This window comes from Condylura cristata, unplaced genomic scaffold (genome assembly GCF_000260355.1).
Source record: "Condylura cristata isolate star-nosed mole 26May11 unplaced genomic scaffold, ConCri1.0 scaffold00008, whole genome shotgun sequence".
Classification (NCBI taxonomy): Eukaryota; Metazoa; Chordata; class Mammalia; order Eulipotyphla; family Talpidae; genus Condylura; species Condylura cristata.
In genome coordinates this window covers 16,714,608-16,735,630 of record NW_004567109.1, presented here as the reverse complement: position 1 = coordinate 16,735,630, position 21,023 = coordinate 16,714,608, and the positions used below count along the sequence as shown (strand labels likewise).

The 21,023-nt window shown below is 49.8% G+C and overlaps 1 protein-coding gene across 1 annotated transcript in view; it reads left to right on the top strand.

Moving 5' to 3' along the window:
• Window positions 1-21,023, top strand: part of CSMD2 (CUB and Sushi multiple domains 2) — a 460,842-nt gene that overhangs the window by 335,015 nt on the left and 104,804 nt on the right. The window contains exons 25-27 of the mRNA XM_012722353.1: window positions 9,421-9,623; window positions 14,943-15,134; window positions 20,036-20,174. Of these exons, the coding sequence (XP_012577807.1) occupies window positions 9,421-9,623; window positions 14,943-15,134; window positions 20,036-20,174 (534 nt within the window). The remainder of the gene's footprint in view (window positions 1-9,420; window positions 9,624-14,942; window positions 15,135-20,035; window positions 20,175-21,023) is intronic.

Here is a 21,023-nt window from a genome sequence, read left to right as displayed (position 1 = left end):
AGGAAGAAAAAAAAAATGTTGCTAAACTATTAAAAATAAAAGAAATAGTATGAAAACACAAATAAAAAGCAAGCATCTCAATATTGCTTATCCTTGTGAATGGTAAAATTCAAGGTGAAAAACATGAAATGGGAGGAAGGGGATTTTTGGCATAGTCCACAACAATGTCAATAGTCATGAATCTTTACGCACTAAATAACCTACCAAGAAAATATAAAGCAAAATCTGCAGAAACCGACAACTGTGGAGACTTTAACAAATCTCTTTCAATCAAGTAAAATAACTGAATAAACAGAAAGCAGTGGAATTTTCTAGGTGACTTTACCACTGATCGATTTTACACTGTGTGTCAAGCTCAGAAGTAGATGCTTTGTATGTGATTTCGTAGAACCACCCTCTTAGCAATGCTGCCGCAGTGATGATGTCACTGTCATTTAGGGAAATAAACTGAGGCTCTGCAAGGTCACCCAATGAGCCAGCAAGGAACTATTATTTGAACCCCAATCTCTGACTCTCTAGCCACTATGCTTTTCTGCTTTGTAATCTAGCTTCTTAGGCAGCATGAGTCTTTCATTTTGTGGAAAGCATTTCTCCAAGAAGGACAAAGACACATCTGACTCCCACAGAATTCCTGATCCCTTCTGGGCAGGTTCTGGCTAATGAAGGGCAATCCACAGCCCTCCTGGACAGATGATGAAGAGGAAGCAACTGGCCCAAGGTCACCCAGCAAGGGAGAGAGAAACACAAGGCAGTAGCCTAAGTGCCCCGTTTGCACACCGCCGCAAACTCCCAGGACACCAGTCGCGCGGCTTCTTCAATGACCAGGAGCCCGGGTGTATTCTTTCACTTTTGGATATAACAAAAGAATCTTTTTTCTCTTTTTGAATCCCAGCCTGCCCCAGGAAAGAAGAGGGCCGCTAATTTTGCTCTTAATACCAATGCTTGCTTTGGACTTTGGTCTATTTTCTCAGTTTTTGCTCTTTGGATAACAGTGTTGCTTTAATTATTATCGTCTGTTATAATGATCATGGTTTAATTGTTGGTTTGCAGCTCCGTGGCTCAGAAGAGCGCATTTTATGAAATAAGTATTATTTTCCTATTGTCATTTCCAATGTCACTGAGGATAATTTAAGCAGCATTCTCATTTGGGGACAGGAGTGATTTCTGACCCCCTTCCCTCTGTAGCAGCTGTTCAATCACATGTCGTTTTCCCCTGATGTAAAGATCTGCTCTTATAACTTGTACTGGTGCAGCATCCGTTGTATTTATGCAGCGGTGACAGTTGCTGGGGAGTACCTGAAGCCTTTACATTTTCTGGGACCCAATTGCAAGGCAAGTGAAATCAGCCTGTCAAGATGTTACAGATTTTTTTTTCTCGTTTTTGCATATCTTTCTAATGTGCAATGGATACAGATGAGCCACCTGTAAGCAGTGAGGTAGACAGTAACCAAGACATGCCAAGAAACCAGGTGGTGTATCACTTTACCAGGCCTGCTAAAACTAAGTGGCTTAAAACAACAGAAATTTATGTTCTCACAGTTCTCGGGCCTGGAGCTGCAACAGAGCCAGAGTCTTCTTCCCAGAAGCCTCGAGGAAGAAACTGTTCCCGCCCTCTCCTAGCTTCTGGAAGTCACCAGCAATCTTCACTGTCCTTGGCTTGTAGACACACCGTTTCCACTAATGCCTTTGTCTTCACGGGGTCTTCTCTGTGCCTCTTCGGCACCTCTACATCTGGTCTCCCGCTCCTATTTCTCTTAAAGATGCCAGTGATTGGATTTAGCCCCATCTTAATCCAGGATAATTTCATCTTAACATCTGCGAAGACCCTATTTCCACATTAAGTCACACTCACGGGTCCCAGGGGTTAGGACTTGAACCTGGCTTTGGGGAGAGACAGTTTAACCCACTGTGATTGGCAGGGCTTGGAATATTCTAGCAAAAGGGAAGTCCCTGAATTCAGAGAGTAAGAAGCAAGTGGATGAAGGTTGAGAGGAAGGTGAGAAGGCATTTGGGGTTACCCATGAAGGACTTGGTGTGTCCTGCAGGGAGGCTGACTGTTCTGTGCCTCAGAAAGACCATCTGGATTTAGTGGAAAAGGTGGTTTGCGAGGCTAGGAGGGAGTTTGGCTCCAACAGGCCAGTTTTGTTTTTTATGTGTCTGTTTCTGCTGTTCCCTCTCTTGTCATCTTGCTCTCAGTTAATTTCCCCATGCTTTGCTTTCTTTTCTTCAAAACTGCTTCAAAGACCTCCCCCTTAAAGTTTCCCTTGCTTCTCTCACTTAGAAAACGATTTAAAATGAGGGCCTTTGGTACCAGACAGAATCCGTGCTCTGATCCTTGCCAGCTGTTCAAACACCTTCCCGCTGCCTCTCCTGTCTCGTCCCCAGCAAGTTGCCTGTGTTGGCCCCTGGGGACTTCAGTTCCACCATCAGCAAAATGGCCAGAAGGAACTCTAAGTTGCCACGTGGCTAGAGATAATAGACAATATGCAAAAAGTACTTGGCACATAGATTTTTTCCACAAATGTTTAGTTCTCTTCCTCCTCCAGTCATTGTGATAGCACTTTATTTCTCCCACACTTTTAGCTCCTGTTGCACATATTATGTTTTGTGTGTCTCTTTCAATAAACAGCAGCAGCCTCCAGGGCAAAGATAGAGGCTTCCACGTTTCTGCGGCTCTGAACACAGAGCTTCCCGCACAGCACGCGTCAGCCCTTTCCCCGCCTGGGCTGTGTCTGTGCCTCAGTGCGGGGAACACCCCTCCTTCAGTGCCTCCTGCCCTGCGGGCAATGCAGCCTGGGTCCTCCAGCTCTTCTCAGACTTTCAAAAGCCGAAAGAAGACACTGGGCCCTCATCCACCAACAAGTACTCAGGCAAACCCGGTGATCTGCTTCGGCCTGTTGATCTGTTTGATCTGTTTGGATCAAAACCTCAATTAACAATTTGCAGACTGACCTTTCTAAGATGAAGACAGCCTTCAGTAAGAGTCTAAATCAGTGTGTCAGTTTGGCAAAGCTTCACTGGCTGTCATCCAGGATGTAATCAGAGGGGTCACAACTCCTGGGGTTAACTTCCCTGCATCATCATTTTTTAAGAGATTTATTTATTTATGCATACAAGAATGGAAACAGGGAAAGGAGCAAACAGGTGAATGTACTGAAATACACTGCTGAGGGAGCAGCGGGAGAGACAGGAGAGGTCCGCTGCGCCACGTGGGTCAGCTCCCTGGCCGGGGATCAAACTCCTGTTGCAGTGGCTGCAGAGAGCCTCATAGTGCTGCGCTTTAATCCCTTGTGCCACCAGAGGGGCCCCAACTTCCCTGTATCTTCTCTTGCCCTGACCAACCTGTTCTCATCCAGGCAGCAAGAATGATGTAAGGATGTAAATCAGACCCCAGCAGACCTCAGCTTAAATTACTTGAGTGACTTCTCTGAGCTCAAAGGAAATCCAGTGTTCCCTGACACACAGGCCGCCGTAGCGGCCTCTGCCGCCTCTCGGCCCAGCAACGCCTTAAGTCACCTGTCTGCTGCCTAGATGTTCCAGGCCGTTCCCTCGGGGGCCCTTTGCATGTGCTGGCCTTTATCCACAGAAAGCTTCCGCGCGCCTCTCACCCTGCCCTGCTCTTCACACGGCTGGCTCCCTTTGAGCTTCTCTTCTGGCTTAAATGTCACCTCCATTGAGAGGTCTTCCCGGTGCCTCTAAAGCGGTTACCCCATCTCAACACTCTGCTATTTTCTCTGCTGCATTTGCCACAGCTGATAATCTTTTAATGGACTTGTGTGTATGGGCCGACTACCGATCTCCAGAAACAACTGGAAAATGACACCCTGTCTGTCATCTTCACTATTATCTCCCAGCACCCAACACACTGCAAGTGTTTAAATAAATGAATGCAGCAAGAGGTCTGGGATTCGGCTTCTGGCCTTGCCGTTGCTAAGGTGCATTGTTTCTGCTGGCAGAGGCCTCGGCCCCTCCTCTCGCCCCCTCCTCTGCTTCTCTTGACTTCATCGGTGCCAAGCCTTTGACTTTGACCGTCAGATCAGCTAAACCCAGTGCGGTGAGCTGGCATTTCCACTTCACAGTCTTGAATTGCAATCCTCTCGCCTGGTGTGTGGGGCCCGTGTGCGCAGGTGGTGACGGAGAGGCTCCTCCCAGCACACTGGGGCTTCCTCGGCACCTCCTCCTGCAGGTGTGGGCAGCATTCTCGGGGGAGAGGCCAAACCCTAAATCTCAACCTGGATGATAGCTACATTCTGGCCTGCTCTCTACCCACCTTTTGACCTTGGGCGGTTGACTCAAACTCTTTGCACCTCAGTATTCTCTCATTTAAAGATGGGAGTAGATGTTCCCTACGAGATAAAGGTGGGTGTGAGGACTAAGTGGGATGACACAAGAGTGCCTCATGCACAATGACGAGCGCATCTTCCGTTTCTACTTCATTTCCACACTCTCTCTTTTCACAGCTTTCTATCCGAGTGGTCCACCTGGGATTTCATTCATTCATTGATTCACGCATTCACTTGGTCCTTTATCACCCTCAGCGACACCAGCGGGTCTTTGCATGGGAGGGGGTATAAGCCAGGCTCCTGTAGCTAATTTGAGGCCTTTGTCCTCTGTCTCTCATCTCAGCTGTGGTCCTAGGACATCCTAACACCACCTGGGCCCAAGTGTCAGGGTCGCTTTCCCTCCCCTCTGCCTCTGGTCTTGTCTCGTGGACTCCCCTCAAAGGAAACACACTCCTCTCCTGTGCCCACAGTGCGCGTCTCCTTTCTTCCTTCCTGCCTTGACAAGTCAGCCCCCACAAGCTCTCTTCTGGGCACAGCCCAGCCCTTGGCCTCTCCCTCGTTGGCTGCCAGCTTCACTGTGCCGTACCATGGAGAAAGTGGGCAGCTTGGCCCGGCAGCAAGTCCACGGTGTGCTTTGCTTCCCGGGAGCTCTTCTCGCCTTTCTAGTCAAGTGTGGAGCCCCGTCTGCCAGTCTGTTCCCTGCCTTGGAGAGAAGCCCATCTGTCTTCTTGCTGCTGGAGTCCTCAGAGGAAAGGCCTGCCAGGGGGGGCAAGACACAGCACTGAACAAGCCCAGTGCAGCTTCTGGCACCCAGAAGTCTCCATCTTGTGTCAATAATACCTGTAATCCAGGAGATTCACTTGGACCCTATTAGAGTAAAATGTAAGTGAAAATAAGAAATGAATGACTTCTATGACTAAATGGACCCCATCAGCAAAACGGAAAGAAAAAAGAGACTCTAGGAGAAGAAATTAGCAACAAATGTATAAAAGAGAAGTCAAATATGCAAATAATTGGGGCCTCCCTTGTGGCACAAAGGGTTAAGTCTCAGCACTATGACACTATTGCCAGCCACTGCAGCACAAGTTCGATCCCCGGCCGGGAAGCTGACACACACAGGCAGCAGACCTCTCCTGTCTGGCTGCTGCTCCCTCAGCAGTGGACTTCAGTATATCTGCCTGTTCTGCTCCCCACTCTGTTTCTGGTGAATCCTCTCACCTGCACACCTCTGCCCTGTGTCCCCTAATTTTTAATGTAGATAATAAATTAAAATTCATAATGTGTAGATGGAATTTTAACAGCCAAGCTCAGTCCTAAAAACAGATAAAGATAGTAAAGTCTACAAATTGCCGATAAAGAAATGCAAGGAAACACAACCTTGCTAAGCGATCTAAATTTAAAACACCAGTGAGATTCCATTTTGGTTCAGCAGATGAGCAAGTATTTTCAGAATTTATTTACAACATTCTAGCATTTGATGCTGGTGCGGTAGAATTTAGAAGTGTCACCTTCATACTGTTCAGTGGGATGTAAATCGATACAATCACTTAAGGGAGTAATTTAGCAGCACTTGTCAACTTTTTTAAAATATACACCAGTCCCCACCAAAAATTATTTCTGAAATATTAACAGAAATGTGAAAAACCACATAAAGATGGGAGTATTCCTTGCAGTTGTATATGAAAGAGTGAAATAGCACCAAGTCTTTTTCTGTAGGGAAGAAACAAAGTAGGTGTGTGTGTGTCCATATCGCATTAAGTGAAGTGTGTGCCCAGATAGAATTAAGTTATGCAAAACTGGAAAATGTGGTCCCATTTGGGGGTAAAAACAAAAATGTGCCTGTGTGCACATTGGAAAAGTCTGGAAGGATAAGCACCGAACCTAAAATCAAGTGAGAAGCTCTAGAGAACAGATTGGTTTATGCGAGAGAGTTTAAAAATTCAGTTCATTTGTACTGTGTTGTTTGCCTTTTTCTGCCTCAAACATGTCTTTTATTTTGTAATTCAAAAAAAAGATATTTTTATTATTTTTCTGGAACAGAAAAAAAGGACATCAGTAGAAAAACTGACGAAATCCAAATGAAGTCTGCAGTTGGCATTCGTAGTGATGTAAACACACGGGTGGCTTCTCTGTGACAAATACTAGGGAAATGTAGGACCTTAACTGTGGAGTCTGTGGCTCTAAAATTATTCCAAAATAAAAGATGGAATAGGAGAGAGAGTCACATAAGTTTGTAGCAAGGCAGAACTTTTTCATTCTAGAAGAATCCAAATTCCTGCGGGGCCCCATTGCTCTGAGGCACCATGACCTGCAGGCACCCCACCCTAGGGCTCCCTGGGCTCCTAGGATGGCAGAAATTCTCTAAACCAAGCCTATGTGTTGTGATATCCAAGTTCTGCTCTGAGGAAATGAGGCGCAGCCCCACCCCACCCCTACTGCGGCTCAGCCAGCTTCTCCGAGACCTCGCAGCAACCCCAGTCGTTTGCTTGCCTCTCTCCGTTTGCAGGCTGTTTTTTAAAGCAGATTTAGGCCCACAACAAAGTCTAGGGGGTGGGGTAGAGATTCCCTAGGTGCCCACACAAGTACAGGCTCCTCCACGCTCAACATCACCTACCACGGTGGGACACTTGCTACAATCAAAGAGCTTAGCCATCGTGACCCCTGGGTCCACAGCTTGGCTCAGTCTGCGCTTTGCACTCTGTGGGCTTGGATGGCTGGATAATAACGTGGACCCACCATGACAGCACCATACAGTGTCATTTCACGGCCCTGAGAGTCCCTTGTGCTTCACCTACACCTCCCTCCAACCACCAGCCAGCCCCTGGCAACCATGGATCTCTCACTACTCCAAAGTTTTGCTTTCCAGATTGTCATGGAGTTGGAATCCTCCAGCACAGAGTCTTCCAGACTGACTTCTTTCACTTTGCAATATGCATTTGAAGTTCCTCCATGCATTTTCACGACTTCATAGCTCATTTCTTTTTAGTACTGAATAATATATACCAAGCTGGATGTACCACAGTTTGTTTATCCATTCACTTACTGAAGGACATCTCAGTCGCTTCCAAGTTTTAGCAATTATGAATAAAGCTGCTATAAACATCTGGGTGCAGGTTTTTGTGTGGAAATAAGTTTTCAACTCTTTGGGAATAATAGCAAGAGCGCGATTGCTGGTTCGTATGCTAAGAATGTGTTTTGTTATGTAAGAACTGGCTTCCAAAGTGGCCGCCCCTCTCTGCACTGCCACCTCAGCAGCAGGAATGAAACTTCCTGGGGCCCCACCTCCTCGTCCGCATTGAATGCTGTGCATGTTCTCGATTTTGGCCTCTCCTCTCCATGTGGCCTCTTCTTTCTTACTGGCATAGCACTGGTTTACAACACCACATATGATTCGGAAAACCACGGTCCTGGCCTGTACGGGGTGTGTTACCACCAGCCCACCACCAAGGTGCCCTTATTGCTGTTTTCATTTTGATCTCCCTGCTGACTTACCACATGAAGTGTCTTTTCATACACTTACCTGCCATTTGTGTGCCTTTGTAGGTGTCTGGCAAGGTCCTCTGCTTCCTTTTTTTTAAGATTTATTTATTTGTGCATACAGAACAGGGGTACAAGCAGAGGTGCAGGGGCAGTGAGAGTCTTCACCAGAGACAGAGTGGGGAGCAGAACAGGCAGATGAAGTACACTGCCGAGGGGAGCAGCGGGTGGTCAGGGAGGTCTGCCACGCCACGTGGGTCACCTCCCTGGCCAGGGGTCGAACTTGTAAAATAACTGCATCTAGCTTCACGTGCTGTGCTTTAACCTGTTGCGCTACCAGGGAGGGCCCCCTTTGCTTATTTTTTAATTAGGTATTTTGTTTATTGTTGAGCTTTAAGACTTATTTGTATACATTGGATAACAGGCCTTTTTATTTAAAAATTTATTTATTTATTTATGCATGCATGCATAGAAGCACTTAGGCTGTAGGCCAGAGGCACAGGGGCTGGAGTGGTAAGAGGATTCACCAGAGATAGTGGGAAGCAGAACAGGTGGATCTACTGAAATACTACTGCAGGCCAGACAGGAGAGGGCTGCTCTGCCATATGGGGTGAGCTCCCTGGCAGGCGATGGAGCTCAGGTCATCAGTGATAGTGCCCAGACTTAACCCCTAGCCGACCAGGGAGGCCCCTAGCAGATGTAGCTTTGGAAAGTATTTTCTCCCAGCCTGTGACATGTCAGCTCATGCTCTTGACAGCGTCTTCTGCAGAATAGAAACAGTTTTTTTAGTGGAGACCAGCTTACTGGCGGGTATTTTTAAATGGCTCATGCCTTTTGATGTTGTATCTACTAAATCCTCACTGTATCCACCGCCATCTACGTTTTCCTGTATGTTATCTTCTAGTACTTTTGTCTTTTCTATTACATTTAGGTCTGTATCCATCTTGAGTTGGTTTTTGTGAAAAGCATAAAGTCTATATCTTGGTTCATTTCTGCATGTAAACGTCAAGATGTTCTAGCATCAGTTGCTGCAAAAACTATTTGCTCCACAGTGTTGCCTTTGCTTCTTTGTCAAAAATCAATTGACTATATTTATGTGGGTCTACTTCTGGGGTCTCTTTTCTGTTCCACTGATCTAGTTGTCTGTTATTCCATAAATACCACACTGTCTTGATTACCGCAGCTTTATAAATCTTGATACTGGGTGGTATCGGCTGTTCTGGGTCTTTTGCCTCTTCATATAAACTTAGAATTGGTTTGCTGAGACCCATGCAATAAATACCTTGCTGAGCTTCTGACTATTCATTTTTTAGCCATTGTCCTTTACCCAATCTAAACCCTGCCTTCTCACAGTCCCCCTCACAATTAGAATGATATAAATATTCAGAAGTGAGGTCTGGAAGCTGTTGGGTAGAGTTGAGGAAACAGGTGAGGAGTCTCTGATGATAACGATGCGAGAAACCTGCACGCCCCGCCCTGTTCCCCGCAGTTTGGGACCCAACAGGGCAACTGTCTGGGTGGGAAGCAGGATGATGCTGCCTGGCCTTCCTCCCTTCTCTTCCTTCCTGGAAGTCTTTCCTAGGCTGTGAGCTGCCCCGACCAGAAGCCCCTGGAAGCCAGGGCTGAGCGGGTTGACAGCCTGCCTCTTCTCTCCGATCAGGCTGCACTTTCTGGTGTTCGACACGGAGGAGGTGCACGACGTGCTACGCATCTGGGATGGACCCGTGGAGAGCGGGGTGCTGCTGAGGGAGCTCAGTGGCTCAGCCCTGCCCAAGGACCTGCACAGCACCTTCAGCTCCGTCGTCCTGCAGTTCAGCACCGACTTCTTCACCAGCAAGCAGGGCTTTGCCATTCAGTTCTCAGGTGCGTGTCTGCCCCCAGCTGCCCTGCCCCATGGCACCCATCTTCTTCCTCCACCATGAGTCCCTCCTCCCCTCATCTCTCTCCTCATGCGAAGACACTTACTAAGCACCTGCCGTGTGCCTTGCACCTGGGTAACACTTGTTTGAATATCTGTGTTGAGCTTCCTCTGGTGGGGAAGACTGACAGACACATCAAATTGATAACTGGAGGGAGAATATAACTATAATAGTCACCTGCGGGCATCCAAAAGAGATGATCCAGAAAAGACATGAAGAACGAGGAGTCACAGAAGAAAAGAAAGGCTTCGAGGAGGGAGTGGTCAACTGTGGCGTGGGTTACAGCAGCCAGGGTGGAACTTTGGAGCATGTGTGGGTCCCAGTTAGTGAGAGAGGGGGGGCCCAGGTAAGAAAACACCTGCACACGTGCAGAGGCAGGATGACAGGTTCCAGAAGTGGAGGGTTGTCGTTGCGGCTGGCACTCAGGGAACATGGGGGGTTGCAGGGCCGGCCAAGGGCCAAGGGTGCTCAGAGCTGCAGGAGGAAGAGCTGCCCTGAGCCCTGAGCCCTGCCGCTCTGGTTCTCACTGTGTTCCACGCTCGGTGAAGACTGGAGCCAAATCCAAGTCATCTGCATTCCTTCATTATGTACGTGGTCTCCAATTATGGAGGAGCGTGACAAAGAGCTCCCCAAAATGGGCAATGCTCAGGCATCCCAGCCCCAATATTAGATAATTGATATGATCGGTCCTGCCTCCCCCTGTGATGTATCATCTCATCGCCTCTGAAGTGCCTCTTCCATCACTCATCTCCTGCACGAGTGACTCTGCCTTGCTTTATGCTCACGTTCATTATACAGCAGCTGTCTTCATTACCATCTCCTTACTCCTGCCTGCGTGTGTGTCTGTGTGCGAGTGTGAGGAGTTTCCATGGTGACTCCGTGTGGCACCTGGGCCTTGTCTGCACTCTCACCTGGCTGGTGTATCATCCGCCAAGCGTGGTCATATCTCTGGCAAAAGGCTGTGGTGGGGCTGCGGACCCTCCTCCTCGCTGTTACACACCCAGGGCTTATGGAGTGAGCGCTCAGCGGCCTGGCTGGCAGATGAGAGATTCCAGGGTCGTGTTCCTTTATACTTGGTAATGTGCCCACTTCCCACGCATGCAGACTGCACCCCCACCGGGGGTAACTCCTTGCAGGCCTTCTTACTTGAACTCCCAGGACTCGTTCACCCACGGGGAGAGTCCCCAGAGAACCCCTGATTACCACTGAACTTGTTTTAAGATTAGGAGTCCACCCTGGGTCAACAAGGGAGACATTTTAGATAAGCATTTCCAAGCATCCGAGCCTGAAGAAGTTCCATGCAATATTAATGATACTGCAGGGAAAAGAAGTTCGCACAGCCAAGTGATGTCCGGAAGGTGCTTAGGCCGAGGCAGACCTAAGGAGGTTTGCTGTGACGGGGGACCTCTGAGCACTTTTGATGTGCTGATGCAGATAAATTCAGAAGGTCCCTGGAAGGTCACAATTCCCACACATATTTGACCACGGGTGATTTTTTTCCCTAGGCCATCTCCAGGGACTAGTGTTCCGTGGAACAGAGGCGGGAAATTGCTAGGAGAAGCCACAGCCGACTCTCCCAGCAGTAAAGAGGCAGAACGCTAAAGAGACAGCGCTGTCCCCTCTCTGGGGAAAGGAGGATCATGAATAATTAAACCAGACGTGTACTTTTTCAGTCTGTGCCCAAGCTGATGGGTACGGCTTAAAAAATAAGCATCCGTACTTGTACTGACAAATTCCCCGTGGAGTGGTGTTATCTGACCTCCCCGTGTCCTCCGCGCGGCGCAGGGGGTGGGGTCCCGGAGCGCTCACGCGCCAGCCTTCACCCAGCAGCAACGACAACTGCTTCCTCATGCCTCCCCCGACTCCTGAAAGTACTGTTCCTCTGTCAGGGCTCATTTCAGATGCCTTTCTTGCTCATCTCCCGTTCAGAACAAACTGCTGTAGCGTGTGGCACCCAGCTCTTATATTCCTCCTGCACACTGGCAGTTCCAGGCGCTCCGCCCTGTCTGGAGCTGGCCACCTGCTCACCAGCGCACAGGAAGCGTGTAGAGGGTGGGGGCGGCATGGTGTCGATCGGACACCCACAGTGAATGTGTGTGCTACTGGCGAGCGAGCACACAAAAACTTAAAGGAAGAGATGGCTTTCTCTACACAAGGGCTCCCCGGGCAAGTCATCTTGGGCAAGGGCGTGGGCAGAGCTGCCTCACCTGTACTCCAGGAAGGCGCGAGAGCCCAGCCCCGTGTGCTAGGCATGACCGGGTCCGGGAAAGGTCATCTTCCCTGTTGCTGTCATCAGTTAGCAAATACCAGGACGACCCTGGGGAAGAGAGAATGGCTCACCCCATGTTAACTTTATAGTGTGTGTTTGACAGGGGATTGTACAGAAATGCCAGGGACGATTAGTGCAGGCTTGGCTTTATTAAGTAAACATGACTGTGTAACATCTAACATCCTGTCTGTACCACGTGGACCAGCCTCTCCCCGGGGCTTTGCCAAGCAGCTCAAAGTCAGGAGCGTTAAAGACAGAAAGTGAGAACAAAAATAGGTGAGGGGGAGCCCTGAAGGAGAGGGAAGCCTCACTGCTGCTTTCTACTGAGGAGTGTCGTGTTTAGCTCTCCTGATTTCCCCAAAGTCTCAGTGCATGGGTGCCCTTATTAATCCATGTTGTGGGCTCTGACACCTAGAAAGGTTTTGGAGACAAGGCCATCTGGTTAATAAGTGGCAAAGCCTGGATCGAAGGCCCTGTGTCTGATTCTTAATCACTGCACCCTCTTGCCTTCCATATAAATAATCTTCCTGGCTCTGGTGGTCAGAGCAGTGAACTATTTTTCTTCTAGGGAATCATTTACATGTGTATAGTACATTGTAAAGCTAGAGATAAAAGTTAAGTCTGTTTTTAATTGTGAAGGAGGAAGATTGATTCTTATTTGACTTTATAAATAAATTCACTAAGTGTCAGATGGCAATGATTTGTTCACATATTTATTCATTCAGCAAATATTTACTGAGCACTGTTGTGTTCTGGGTACTGTTCAAGGCTCTGGGGATACAGTTAGAAGCAACAGCCGAGGTCTCTACTCCTATAAAGATGCACACGCATTATACAACAAAGAGACAAATAAATTAGCAAGATTATTACAGATTTTCTGTGAAGAGAGCAAAGCAGGATAATGTGACAACGCTGACGGAAGGCAGTTGAGGGATGAATCCAGAAGTGATGAAAGAGGCCTGTCTCGGGAGATGATAGCAGAGCTGAAACTAAATTACAAGATAGAGCTGGCACAGGAAGGTCTATAGCAAGATCACTCCAGGCGGAAGGACCAGCAGGTGCAAAGGCCCAGGGCCCAGCACTGGGGGAGGAGACTGAACTCGCTGCTGTGGAAGATTTTAGAAACGCGACTGCAGCTTATTGAGAGCAGGTCATCGATGGTGCTGATAACTAACGCTCAACGAAAACAAAGGACACGTTGTAACATGTGACCTCAAAAGGGCGCAGGACACATTTTACCAGGAGTCAGCAAGCTTTTTGCATAAAAGACCTGATAGTAAACGTTTCAGACTTGTGGACCATATGATCTGTCTTAGCACAAAAGCAGCGACAGACAATATGTAAACAAATAAGCAAGCCCACATTCCAAGAAAACTTTATTTACACATCCTGTGTAGAGCAAGATTTGGTTGTGGGCCCTAGCTCACTGTGTCACTGGGGGAAGGGTATTTGGTGTGCCTTGTCCAGCCTTGTCCACACACCTTGGTCTTATAATTGGTGATAATTCATGTGGACAGTTGTCCTAGGTTGGTGGTTCTCAAACTTGTTCACGGAAGTCCTCCTCCTGGCCGCAGAAGAAAGTTATGAGGCATGTAGAAGATAAACTGTTTGGGAGGCTTCATGTTTTTAACCTAAAAAATAATGTGAATTTTACATTCTGCACCATAAGAGATGAATAATAAATAATTATTCATTTGTTTTGTGTAAAAGTTATTTTCCCCAAAATTTTTGAGAAAAACTCACTCTCCAGGCCTTCCCTGGTGGCGCAGCGGTTAAAGCACAGTGCTGAGAAGCTAAAGCCACTGCAGCATGAGTTCGATCTCCACCCAGGAGGTGACCCACATGGCGTGGCAGACCTCTCCTGACCTGCCCGCTGCTCCCCTCAGCAGTGTACCTCCTCATTAGGCCTCTTCTGCTCCCTGCTCTGCCTCCGGTGAATGCTTTCACTGCCCCTGCACCTCTGGCCTGTACCCCAGTTCTGTATGTATAAATAAATAAATCTTTAAAAAAAAAAGACACTCTCCAAGCAAATGAACCCTTGATCCTGTGGGGTCCAGAACCCCCATCCCAGAGGCCCGCTGAGCAGAGTCTGAGAGAAGGAGAGAGTGAGGGCTGCACAGGTAGCGGGGCTGTTGTAGCCCCCCAGATTGTGTCTCTGGATTTTCTCTCATACCATTTCCTTTGCTGTGTTTTTCATGCTGCGTTGAGCTGCATGAACATTCGCTCACTCTCTCCGTCTCATTCATTTATTCCTTCCCTCCATCCTCCGTTTGGTGTTTACCTTTAAAGCCCCTGCTCTGTGCTAATCTAGCTTGGGTATTAGACTGCAAACATCTTCCAAATTCCTAACTTTGTGTAATATTTAGTGCATTGCAGTTACTTAGGTTTATTTTAAACTCTACTTTGCCATTTGCTACAAACGTTGGGTTTTTCTTTGGGGTCGGATAGCTTTGCCACACAAGAGTTAACATGTTTTCCACTCACTTTCAGTAACTCCCTGCAGCTTCACAACCACAACCACTGCCACGCCCAAAGGCGAGGCAAGCGAGCTCCAAAACAGTGTCCCAGAGTACTCCTCAGGCCAGTGCATGGCGCCCCGACTCACTTCTCTCAAGACCCCATAGAGTGGTCATCTGGTCACAGCCTACAAAATTGCAAAGCTTTAGCTCAGTGACGCACCTGTATGGCTAAGTCAAACAATTCTACAAGCGTCACCACCCAGCATAGGGTGCTCAATTCATAGTCACCCCACGAGAGGTGGGTGGCAGTGGAGGTGCCAGCAGAATGGGTAGTGGTCACAAGCGGTGGTGAGGGAGCCACGGTGATGAGGGTGGGCGTGGGCGTGGTGGCGCTGTTCTGCAGCAGCTGACTGGTGGGAGGCCATGAGGCTCACCTTAGCCACACTGGCGATGGAAGTGAGGGCGATGAGCTGGGAGCCTCACTGTCTGGCAGACTCCCAGGCACTGCACTTCCTCTTCTGTTTTCTTGCCCCAGTGTCCACAGCCACGTCCTGCAATGACCCGGGGGTCCCACAGAACGGGAGCCGAAGCGGTGACAGCTGGGAAGCTGGTGACTCCACGGTATTCCAGTGTGACCCTGGCTACGCACTGCAGGGAAGTGCGGAGATCAGCTGCGTGAAGATCGAGAACAGATTCTTCTGGCAGCCCAGCCCACCAACGTGCATGGGTAAGAAGCTACAGCACCAGCCCTCCTCCTGTGCCACCTCTCGTGGGCTCCTGTATCCCCACCCCACAGCTGCATTTGAACCTTGAGGAGAGTAAGAACAGCAAGTTACAGAAAATCCAGAATCCACCCTGCCTTGCATGCATGGATGCAGACATGTACTCACACTCACACTCTACTCGCCCCAAAGTTTCCCTCTCTAGAATGATCTGAAAGATTTCTAAGTCAGCTAGGTCTGTCCCTTTTCTCCCTGGTCTCTGCTCTAGAAGTGGGAAAGGGAATGACAGGTCACCTTGGGTTGTCAACAGATTCCAGAGGACTTTTCTGTGACCTGCAGTGACTAAAGGGCACCCCCAAGCTAGGATGTAAAGGAAAGAAGCTTGATTGTCCCCCTCTCAAGGAAATGGCTGGTTATCTGCCTTCAGCTTTAAAATCTCCCCCTTGAACAGATAAAGTAGTGGAGGCTCCAAAACGTGCCCAAGATCTTGGACCTTGTGAAAGTTGTGTCCTGAATAATCCTGCTCCCTGGCTTGAGACAGAGGAGGAGGCCTTGAAGGGAGACGAAGACAGGAAAGAAAGAGACATGGGTAGAGACCAGCATCCCCGGTACTCACTGCCATGTCGCTCTTTTCTCAGGCCAAGTGCTGCATGTATCTAGCTCCTAGTGACCGGGGTGTCGGAAGGGAACCAGTAGTTGCTGAGTCCTCTCCAAGGGCCGGTTCCAGGGCATGCCATTCCCTCATTTTACAGGGTCACGCTTCGACAGCTTCCCCCAAGTCAGAGCTTGGCAGAGTCAAGACGCTCAGTCCCGTCAGTCGGAATGCTTAGCTTTCCGTGTCCTCCCCCGACATCGTCTCCCTGCTGGGGCGGGGTTCAGGGCCTTCCTGAGGCAGACTGCAGCAGCTCCCCTCCCCAGCAGTGGCCTGCACCTCTTTCCACACGTGTTTAGTGGGAAGCAGCCTCTCGGTGTCTGAGGATGACCTTTGCTGGTCATGCTCGGACGCCTGTCGTTGAAAGCGAGACACCAAACCCTGTCCCTTGGTGGGAATTCGGAGTCAGCTGGGCATCTGTGACAGTGGCATGGTGAATACACGGTGGCCAGGAAGTGGAGACCTGGCTTCTGGAAGCAGCTCAATTTCCAAGTGATATGAGGAAAGAGTATGTGATACTGAAGTAGACAGACGCAGGTGTAGATCCTGGCCTACCGTGACCAGTTCAGTGGCCTTGGGGCACCTGCTGCATCTCTCTGAGCTTCTATTTCCTCGTCTGCAAATTGAGATCTCCTTCCCTCATGGCACTAGAGGACCTACCTAACCCCAATTGCAAGAAATACTAATTTCCATCCTTCCCTCCTCCATCCTCTATCCTTTACTCCTCCCCTTCTTTCTTGCCTTCTTTCAAGTTCTCAAGCTCCCTTCCCTTCCCTGAACAAGCAGTGCACCTAGTCAACAGAGTTCTGGCGCAGCGTGGTGGGACTCAGATGACCCCCGAGGCCCCTCCCCAGTTCTGCACGCTCGGGGACTGTGACCTCTTAGACTTGCCTTCAGCAAAGCAGGTACTGAGAGGAGACTGTCCGGGAAAGGAGCGCTCACTGTATTAAACTCCCAAGAGCAGCAAATATGCAGCTCACAGGGCAAAGAGGTTAATTCAGCTTTCATTACCCATTCTTCTACACTCGGCTTGGGGAAATGTTCCTCGAGCAGCAAAATGAATGTCTCTGCCTCTTCTCTCAAACAGTTTGGAAATCCCAGTGACAAGCCCCTAATTTCCAGCTTCCTTGGCAGCCTGCCATGACTGGTCTGGCAGGCCTTGATACCCCTTCATTACAGGGAGGAAGCAAAGGACGAAAACAAGTGTTTATGGAGTGTCATCCCCCAGACAGGCACCCGACTACACATTCCGGTTACATTATTGCAAAGGCGAGCCCAGGTGAACGTAGAGCTCAGATTTTGGATTCTGTTTGCCTGGGTTTGAGTCCAGACCACCCCAGGCTGTGTGGCCTGAGACAAATCACACAATCTCCTTGGGCTTTATTTTCCTCCCCTGTAAAACAGGGGAAATTATAGTCCCTACCTCACAGGGTTGTCTGGGGCATTAAATGAGATACATCTGCCAAGCACTTAGAACAGTACACAGCAAACCCTGCACCATAGAAGTCATCATCTTCATTGTGATTTTTCTTATTATTTTATCAATGAAGAAATGGAAGCTGAGCGACGTGGAACACCTCGCCCAGACGCCCCAGCGAGGAAAAGACCCAGCGGTCAGAATTTGACCCCGAGCCTGTGTCACTTCACACTCAATAGCCTTTTTCATAGCTCTGACTCCTCAGTGCAATTTCTTGGCCTTTGGGAATGATCAGAGCCTGGCCCCCCCACCTGAGCCTCACTGGACTGTAAGGTCAAGTCTGTAAGGTCAAGGCAGAATCTGCATTCTCTTTCATACATGCAGTAAGGAGTGGCCGGGCCGTGGCCATGGTGTGTAGGCAAGGCCAGGATTGGAAGCGAGACCTGGCTTCTAGTTCCATCTTGGTTTCCCAGCCTAAGCCCCACTGCGTTCCTGCTGAAAGGATAAGGCAGCTCAGGGATGTGGCAGAGGTCTCCCTTGGCTCCCCTTAGCTTAGTGGTCCTGTTGTGTAGCTGGGCCTAGAAGAGGAAAAAGAGACTTATTTCCCTTTTGTATGTCAACCAGCCCTGAGAAGGAGGAGCCCTCCTGTGGGAGAAGCAGCCAGGAACCCGTCCAGGGCCTGGGGCACGACTGGCAGAGGGCAGTGTGGCACAGGCTGGGATCCTGACAGGCGAGCAGATGCCTGGATATCTGGTGCCAGGGAGCTGTGCCAGGGCAGAGGCCTGAAATGCAAAGAAAGTGAGAGTAGGTTGGGGGTTGGCAGAGGAATAAAGGTGGTTTCAGAAACACCCAGACTTCCCCCATCTTCATAAATTTCAGAGAAGAAACCCTGGGCTGGGGAGGAAGAGTAGAGCCTGGTCGCCCTGGCTGTCTTGGGAGGGTCGACCAGAAAGCTGGGTCTGCTGACCTGGGCTGCCTCAAACTATTTGTAGGCTGGGTTGGGCCACTCCCTCCAGACTGGACACTGGTCTTGCTTTGCTGGGTCGAGATTTTATCCTGATGGTTCTCTGGGATCACCCACTCATCCACCATCTTCTCCAGAGGGTTTAGTGGGAAGGAAGCAAGTGAGACCTGACCCAGGGACCCAGCCTCACTTCCAAGCATCCTTGCATCTGCTTTCTCCCTGGCCGGCCTTCAGAGAGGGCCACTGCTTCTCTACTCCCATGGCCCCCACAATTCAGAGTCTAGCAGAAAGGGGGAAATGGCCCTGGGTGCCCAGCCGATGCAGGCTTTGTCTTAGTGTGATGGACACATCGCTTCACCTCTCTGGGTCTCCGTTTCCTCCTTCCTAAGTCAGAAGAATGACTCATTGACTTGTGGCTCCTTGAGTTGTTAAGAGACATAAAGGAGAGGATGTATCGAAAGCACTGTATGTCATGCCTGACATTTACTAGGTGCTCACTTGAGTGTTTCTGGTACCCCAGATGGTACTTGGGATGTATTTTCCCCAGAAAAAAACACACTACTCATGACCACTCAGGTTTTATATTCAGCCGTGTTCGGGCTTTTATGGCCTGGCCTGAAGACCTACCATTTTTTAAGGAGACCCTATTGGGGTTGATCCAGCCCTTTAAGCCTCGCTCTGAGTAAAAGCTACAGCAGACCGCAATAAAGCTCAGCTCTGCGACAAGCAAGCGGTACTCTTACTTCGGCCTGGGATATACCCTTTGGCTCCCACCTGGAAGTCCCTCCAGGACTTCCTGGCCTCTCCTTGCATGGCTCTCCCTTCTCCTATTGGTCTGCTCCACTGCAGGCCTCCAGGGGCGCCCTGTGGTTCATAGACCAAGCCACGTTGATAGTCTCGGCCATCTGTTCCTGTGATTGACCCCATCCATTCCCGGCCTCCACTCGATCAAACCATCATGCAGCAGTGCAATGCCCAGCCTTTTAGGGGAGCACTGACCCAGGATCAGGGAAGCCCCCTAGAGGGCCCTGGGCGATCAGCTTGCTGACACCAGCCGCCGTGGCCCTCCCAGGCTGCCAGAAAGGCCTGCCATCTCGGGGGAGGGAGACCACTGTGGACTAAATGGGAATTTGTACTACATCCGACCAAGCTGTGCATGCTTCCTTGGACAGGGCTTTCAGAAAATTGGAAGGTGTCCGCAGCCCTGAGCAAATGCCAAGAGCATTGGCAGTGCAGGTGGCACTCATGCTTGGCAGGGAACACGGTGATGTCTTCCACCCCTCTTGACTCAAGTGCTCTGGAACTGAGAGTAAATCCCCGCGGAGCCCCCCAGGAAGCTGGATGTGAGGCAGCGCCACGAGACACGTACTTCTTATGTCTCAGTGGCAAGTGACGATACCGTCTCTTGACTACTTTTGATGTGCCAAATACTTTCACAGCCATCTCCAAAACCTTGACAGCCACCCCAGGGAGGAGATCTCAAGTCATTGTGTAACTGCGGCAAGACACTGAGGTCCAGAGAGGTTAAGTAAATTCCTTAAGGTCACACTGGATGGACATGACAGAGAAGGCACGTTTGGGTTTTTTTAATCATTTCTTGAGATGAAATTCACAAAAGTTAAAATGAGTTGCTTTAAGTGAATGAGCCAGAGGCAAGTAGATTCACAGTCTTGTGTCCCTTCCCGCCTATGCCCTGTCTGCTCCCAAAACGTACCATCACTTCAGGGTAAAACTTCGTGCCCCTTACACACGCCTGCCGCTGGGCCCCAGGTGCTGGCCAGCCCTCAGACTCAGCCTCTCCTCCACATGCCTCACACAACACCCGGTAGGAAGGGGTAAAGCGGGTCCTCTCACCCTGGCCTTCTCTCTCCAGCTCCCTGCGGAGGAGACCTGACGGGACCATCAGGAGTCATCCTGTCGCCAAACTACCCAGAGCCCTACCCGCCAGGCAAGGAGTGTGACTGGAAAGTGACCGTCTCCCCGGACTACGTCATCGCCCTGGTATTTAACATGTATGTACCTTTCCACCGGGTGGGAGACCAGGGTCAGAGCAGCTAGGGTTCGAGCCGGTCTGCAGGTGAGCATGCACCTGGCGCTGTGCGCAGAGCTCTCCACGCCCTGGGAGTGAGGGTGCCAAAGCAGCGAGGGAAACTTGTGCTCACCGCACGTGCCCTTGGTTTTCACCATCTTCTGTAACCCACCTGCTATATATGAAGTAGCTATTGTGTTTTCCTTTCACCTCTGAGGATGCTGAGATTCAGAAAGTCAGAGCTTGCTGATCCTTCCCTGTCCTCCTGAATTTTCCCCCTGTCCTTTTCCCCACCCTTCTTTCTCATGCCCAGCACAAGAGTAGGCTGGGGTTTTTCTTTCGTAACCCCCGCCCCCCGCCATCCTGTACCAGCTCCTCTCTTCCTTCTAGAGACAAATTCTGCAAAAGTGTCTCCGCTCTTCTCTCCTTTCTCCCCTCCCATTCGTTCTCCCACTGTTGCTATCTGCTTTCTGCCCCACCCCTATGATCCCACCGGGAACGCCCCATTGCCACACGGTTGAGAACCCCCAGTGTTCTACGCTACTCCACCTTTGACCACGCCTGCCTATACCTTGCCTTCTCCCCTGCCTTTCATTGCTCTCCTCAGGCTTTCTTCTGTAACTTCACACCTCCATGTTCTTGTCCCTGACCCCAAGAAGGCATCTAGCCCAGACTTCATCTCTTCCTGTCCACACCTCCTTCCCGGACAAGCTCATCCGCTCCAGTGACTTCCCTCTCCCCTTGCAAACTGGAGACTCCACTCTGCCGTCTGCCTGCAGCCAGGCCCCCTCTCCAGCAGTCGATTCTCAAAGGCAACAATACAAAACCAAGA